General features: G+C 39.5%; 1 protein-coding gene across 1 annotated transcript in view; it reads left to right on the top strand.

Annotated features, from left to right (window-relative positions):
* Positions 1-2,140, top strand: part of LOC132186349 (nudix hydrolase 3) — a 68,575-nt gene extending 66,435 nt beyond the window's left edge. Inside the window, exons 18-21 of the mRNA XM_059600278.1 lie at positions 299-393; positions 474-564; positions 644-790; positions 1,703-2,140. Of these exons, the coding sequence (XP_059456261.1) occupies positions 299-393; positions 474-564; positions 644-790; positions 1,703-1,756 (387 nt within the window). The 3' untranslated portion in view covers positions 1,757-2,140. The remainder of the gene's footprint in view (positions 1-298; positions 394-473; positions 565-643; positions 791-1,702) is intronic.
* The last annotated feature ends 4,451 nt before the right edge of the window (positions 2,141-6,591 follow it).

Here is a 6,591-nt window from a genome sequence, read left to right as displayed (position 1 = left end):
GAGAAGGGAGAGGGCTACAACAGTTCCGTTGACCATATGTATAATAGGCTCCCAAACAAATATATATATATATATATATATATATATATATATATATATATATATAATATTGGTATTTTTGCCTATAAGATCATTGGAATGATGGTTCAGGTCATGGTTTCAAGTCCTCTAGGGTGACTAAGTTGCTTACCAATAAAACAATTATGGTCTTTTTCTAAAAGTTAAGCTCAAAAGCTTTTATATTGATGGTGGAAGCTTATGATTGATGTCCTTGCTTATATCTCTGTGATGAGGCCAGGATTTGCTTCCCAAGAGTTTGTTAAAGTCCATGTATGTTTCCTTCCTTGCTGGATGCTTCCGGTCAGTACGTTTTGGCATACATGAAGCTCATGGGTAAGCTAGCTAATGGTCCTATGATCCTCTATTAAGTGTTGTCATCGAGTATCTTATGTTTTTAATATATATATCTTCAGGAAAGGACAAGCACTGCAATTTAACTGGTTATATGACAAAGGAGCCTTCATTTTACACCCTGATGAAAAGTTTTCTGTTGACTTTTCTAAGGTAAAAGTATTTCATACTTCCTCCTTGATGGTTCTTTTCTTTTTTACCTTGGCCGTGAAGTTTGTTCTACTTTTAAAAGGTTGAAGGTGCAGTTGAAAGTCTGAGTAGGGAGATCCTCACTATACAGGCAAAAGGTGACAAAGAAGCAGCAAATGTGCTTCTTCAGAAATATAGTAAAATGACCCAACCATTAAAGCTTTCTTTGCAGAAATTAGAGGACATTCAGGTATGCACTGCATAAAATGTTGAAAAATTGCACTGCTTCGAAGATAAACTAGTGTGCTTTGTGACTAGTATAAGAATCTTCTCTGTTTTTTTTTTTCTTCCTTTATTTAGTTATTTTAGCATTTTCTCCCTGATGTCTCGATTGTACAAGAAATGAAACAGTTTATTTTTACACCCTGTGCCTTATAACTCTTGCTTTTGTGTGAGGCACAAAAAACTTGTAGGTTCACATCCTTGGGGACTATATAATATGTATGCATGCGTTGTGTGTGTGAGAGAGAGAGAGAGAGATTGAATGGTGATATTGAAATTTGGATATAGAGCTATTTGTGACATTTAGGAACAAATTGACCATGAAATTATATTGGAGTATATGTAGAAACTTAGAATATATCTTGTGCTCAAACCAAGACCTCTCATAAAGTATCTTATACCTTATTTTTAAATTTTCCTGATACATTATAGGCATCTTGGAGCTTAAATGTGAGTGGAATACAATATCCTGATAGTACAAACTTTTAAAGAAAATGGTTATATATCATGAAAGTAAGGAAGGGAGGTATTATGTGTGATGTTGGTACGAACTTTGAGGGAGCTTTGATAGAGCTATTTGTTTTGATAAGGACTATAGAAGAATATATATGCTTGGTGGATTTCGTTTGACCTATCTTTAGATCAGGATGTTAATGGATAAAAACATTTTGATATAAAGCGTAGTTCCTTCTTTTTTCTTTTGACCAGTATAAAAGAAAATTTGAAAGTTTACTCTCTATGCCAAGATTCTCATTTGTTGAAATGTCTTCAATATAGCACATTACATATTCTTATTCTATCTGGAGGTTCTTACTATCCTTTCTTTCTTTCTTTCTTTCTTTTTTTTTTTTTTTCTTTTTTTTTTTTTCTTGTATCCTAGGTTCCTGTCGACATAGCTCCCATATTTCCTATTGCCAACAAAATATTGGAGTGAAGGCACTGGACTTTCAACTATGATCTTGATTTTGCACTTTCATTTTGCTCTCGTGCTTTACAGTCGTCAACCTCAGATCTTCAGTGGCATTGTCATCTTGGTCATCTTTCCCTTCCTACGTTGAAGCATCAAGTTCCGAGTCTTCGTTATAAGTTGTCCGTGTCTTGCAAAGCTTGTCAGCTTAATAAGCACCATCGTGTTTCTTTTTCGTCAAGAGTTGTTAGTCGAGTTTTGCATCCTTTTGAGTTAGTTAATTCTGATGTATGGGGTCCTATGAATATTGTGTCCAATAAATTTCATTATTTTGTGACATTTGTGGATGATTTTTCCTGCATGACGTGCTTATTTTTAATGAAAAATCGTTCTGAGTTATTTTCTGTTTTTCGAATTTTTCGTAATATGATTAAGACTCAATTTACTCAGAAAATCCGTATTTTGCGTTCTGATAATGCCAAAGAATACACATCTAGTTCTTTTGCCTCTTATTTGTCTGATAAAGGCATTATTCATCAAACATCTCTTGCTCACACTCTACAACAAAATAGTGTGGCTGAACGCAAGAATCGTCATTTATTGGATGTTGTACATTGTCTCTTATTTCATATGCATGTCCCCAAACATTTTTGGAGTGATGCTATCCTCAATGCTTGTTATCTCATTAATCGGATGCCCTCCTCGGTCTTAGATGGTGCTTCTCCACATTCTCTCTTATACTCTTCTTTACCCCTATTTGCCTTACCACTAAAGGTTTTTGGGTGTGTTTGCTATGCTCATAACTTGGGTCCTGGCTATGATAAACTTGATCCTTGCTCTACTAAATGTGTCTTCTTTGGTTATTCCACAACTCAGACGGGATATCGTTGTTGTTAGAAAAATATATTGTATGGGTATTTTTGTCTTTGTACTCTATGTTGGTTTATATATATATGCAGTATGAGGGGAGTGTGGCTGTGTGATGATTGACACAGCCCCATATTCTATTCTATCCACATGGTATCAGAGCAGTAACAATTCTCTCGTAGCTGCTCCATATTTGCCATTTTTTTTTCTTCTCTTTTCTCAACAAAAAAAAAAAAAAAAAAAGTTGAATCCAGGAATACAGGATTCTGGTTGGGCTTCATGCCCATGAACGGGGGTAGATGACGTCGATATCATCGTCCTTAAGGGTGTGATGTCGTCGTCATCGCCGCCGTCAAGCTTTTCGTCGTCTGTGTTGGGGTGTTCGTTCTGCCAGGAAGTATGAGTGTGGGTCTCGGCGTGGTCTGTGCTGGTTGGTGATGCACAAGGTGGCCGGCGTAAATGGTGGTCATCAGAAAAAAAAATATTTCTTGGAGTTGAAAAACCAAAAAAAGGTTACTTTTTGTCATCAATTCATTCTGTGGGTTCAGTTTTGGTATTTTCGGAATGGTCTGCTGCTTCCGGTGAGTGTGGACCGTCTCCGGCGAAGTTTTTTTTTTGCCGTATTTACACTGGTTCCTCTCTCTTTCTCCCTATTTTACTGATTGGCATTGGTTGAGCTGGTTTTTGCCATTTTCCAGCATTGTTGCAGTGTTGCATTGGGGTCTTTCAATTAGTTTTGAGTGGTTGTTCTCCTACTTATTTGTTGTGTTACTGTGGTGGAGTCTTTGCTCCTTTGTTGATTGATATTATGGCTGCTAAACCTGAGACTACCTTAGTTAATACTCCTATGACTTATGTGAAGCTCAATGGGAAGAATTATAGTTATTGGGCAAGGTCTATTGAAGTTTTTCTCAAAGGCAAGGGCTTGTTTACTCACTTAACCTCGGGTATACCCAAAGACTATACTCCTAGCCTTTGGGAGCAAGAAGATAATCAAATTATCTCTCTTATGTTGAACAGTATTGAGCCTCACCTTGGATCCTCATGCATCTACTTACCCACTGCCAAGGACATTTGGGATCATCTCAGTCACATGTACTCTAGAACTAGGAATATCACTCGGATTTATGAAGTGTGTAAACAATATTTTGGGTTTGAACAAGGTACTCAAACTGTGGATGAGTATTACAACCATGTTGTGGCCATTTGTGAGGAGAGAAACTTGTACCAACCACTCTCTACGGACCTGAAGAAAATGGAAAAGCAACGTCAAGATGTGGATGTTGTTCAATTCCTTCTTGGTTTGAAACCCGAGTTTGAGTCGGTTTGTGCGCAGATTTTGGGTGGTTCTGAACTTCCCTCACTTCCAAAAGTCTTTTCTCGGATTCAACGTGCTACTCTCACTGACCATGGCTCTCAGATGAGTTCTGAGCATACTGGTGAGCGCGTTGCTTTTGTTGCTACCCGTGGTAGTTTTGGTGGGTATCGTGGTGGCCGTGGTGTTCATGGTGGCCATGACTTTCGAGGCGATGGTCGACTTGGTAGTCATGAGCATCGCAAATGTACTCACTTGGCCGTCCTAATCATTCGGTGAATTCTTGTTGGGATTTACATGGCAAATCACCCGGTTTTGCCAATCAGGCCGTTTCTTTCGAGGATTCTCCAGCTATTTCTAGACCACCTGCTAGTTCAAGTTCTACTCCGGATTATGATCTCATATCCATTCTGAAAGATGAGTATGCTCAGTTTTTGGCTCATAAGCGGGCCACCTCCACTTCCACTGCTACTCTTGCTCAATCAGGTACTGCATCTCATTGTCTCTTATCCTCCACTCGCTCCCATGGATTATTGATTCCGGTGCCAATGAACATATGACTGGTTCGTCTACTTCTCTCTCTGATTATCATCCTGTCACTGCACCCCACAGTGTCACTCTAGCTAATGGTTCCCTTTCTACTGTAGCCGGCTCTGGCCATACACATCTGAATCCAGATATTGAGTTGTTGTCCGTTTTACATGTTCCCGGTTTTCCGTTTAATTTATTATCCATTAGTAAAATTACCAAAGCTCTTAACTGTTCTGTTAGTTTTTATCCTTCTTTGTGCATTTTTCAGGATCTCAAGACGCGGAGGATGATTGGTAGTGGGCATGAAGTTGGTGGCCTATATTATCTGGATCTCTCACCTTCATTTCCCTCTCATGCTTTGCAGTCGTCAAGTTCAGCTCTTCAGTGGCATTGTCGCCTTGGTCATCCTTCCCTTCCTGCGTTGAAGCATCAAGTCCCAAGTCTCCGTCATGAGTTGTCTGTGTCGTGCGAAGCGTGTCAACTTGGCAAACACCATCGTGTTTCCTTTCCGTCAAGAGTTGTTAGTCGAGTTTCTCGTCCTTTTGAGTTAGTTCATTCTGATGTATGGGGTCCTACGAAGATCGAGTCCAATAAATTTCATTATTTTGTAACATTCGTGGATGATTTTTCCCGTATGACTTGGTTATTTTTAATGAAAAATCGTTCCGAGTTATTTTCTGTCTTCCAAATGTTTCGTAATATGATTAAGACTCAATTTTCTCAAAAAATTCGTAGCTTACGTTCTGATAATGCCAAAGAATACACATCTAGTTCTTTTGCCACTTATTTGTCTGATAAAGGCATTATCCATCAAACCTCATGTGCTCATACTCCACAACAAAATGGTGTGGCTGAACGTAAAAATCGTCATTTATTAGATGTTGCACGTTGTCTCTTGTTTCATATGCATGTCCCCAAACATTTTTGGAGTGAGGCAGTCCTCATTGCTTGTTATCTCATTAATCGAATGTCCTCCTCGGTCTTAGATGGTGTTTCTCCTCATTCACTCTTGTACTCTTTTTCACCTCCGTTTGCCTTACCACTAAAGATTTTTTGGTGTGTTTGCTATGTTCATAACTTGGGTCCTGGCTATGATAAACTTGATCCTCGCTCTACTAAATGTGTCTTCCTTGGTTATTCCACAACTCAGAAGGGATATCGTTGTTATAGTTCTGTTCTTCGTCGCTACTTTACTAGCGCTGATGTCACATTTGTTGAGTCTCTTGGCTATTTTCCTGTTGATGCGTCTTTCGAAGCGTCTACCCTTGAGCCCAATGTCACGTCTGTTCCGCTGCCTGTTCCATATCTCTCTGAGTTTGTCGTGTTGCCTCCATGCTCTTCTGCTCCTCTCCAGGTTTATACACGTAGGCCACGTCCATCAGCTCCTGCACCTCCACCATCATCCATCCCGTCTTCGGATCCGCTGCCACCTGCATCTGTTTCCTTGCCCATTGCCCTAAGGAAAGGTACACGTTCTTGCATTACTGCACATCCTATCTGTCAATTTGTATCTACTAGTTCTTTGTCTCCTTCCTATTCTTGCTTTATTTCCCATCTTTCTACTGTTTCCACCCCAAAGACAATGCATGATGCTTTATCTGACTCTGGTTGGAGGCAAGCTATGGAATTGGAAATGAAGGCCTTGCATCAAAATGGTACGTGGGAGCTTGTTCGATTACCACCTGCTAAAAAGCATGTTGGTTGTAAATGGGTTTACACGGTTAAGTTTAATCCTGATGGTTCAGTTGAACGGTTGAAAGCTCGTTTGGTTGATAAGGGTTATACACAGACATATAGTATTGATTATGATGAGACATTTTCTCCAGTTGCCAAAATCTCCTCCGTCCGTATTCTTATTTCTTTGGCTTCTAATTTGGCTTGGCCCTTATTTCAATTGGATGTCAAAAATGCCTTTTTACATGGGGATCTGCACGAGGAAGTTTATATGGAGCAACCACCTGGGTTTGTTGCTCAGGGGGAGTATCAGGGTTGTGTCTGTAAATTGAAAAAGGCTTTGTACGGTCTCAAGCAATTTCCACGGGCATGGTTTGGGAAGTTCTCAGCAGCAGTTATGGAGTTTGGTCTTTAGCAATGTCAGACAGATCATTCAGTATTTCACTTGCATACAAGTGCTGGTCATATTCTCCTT

The sequence above is a fragment of the Corylus avellana genome, chromosome ca7 (genome assembly GCF_901000735.1).
Source record: "Corylus avellana chromosome ca7, CavTom2PMs-1.0".
Lineage (NCBI taxonomy): Eukaryota > Viridiplantae > Streptophyta > Magnoliopsida > Fagales > Betulaceae > Corylus > Corylus avellana.
Note: the sequence above shows the minus strand (reverse complement) of the source record. Positions and strands in the feature narration are given on the sequence as shown.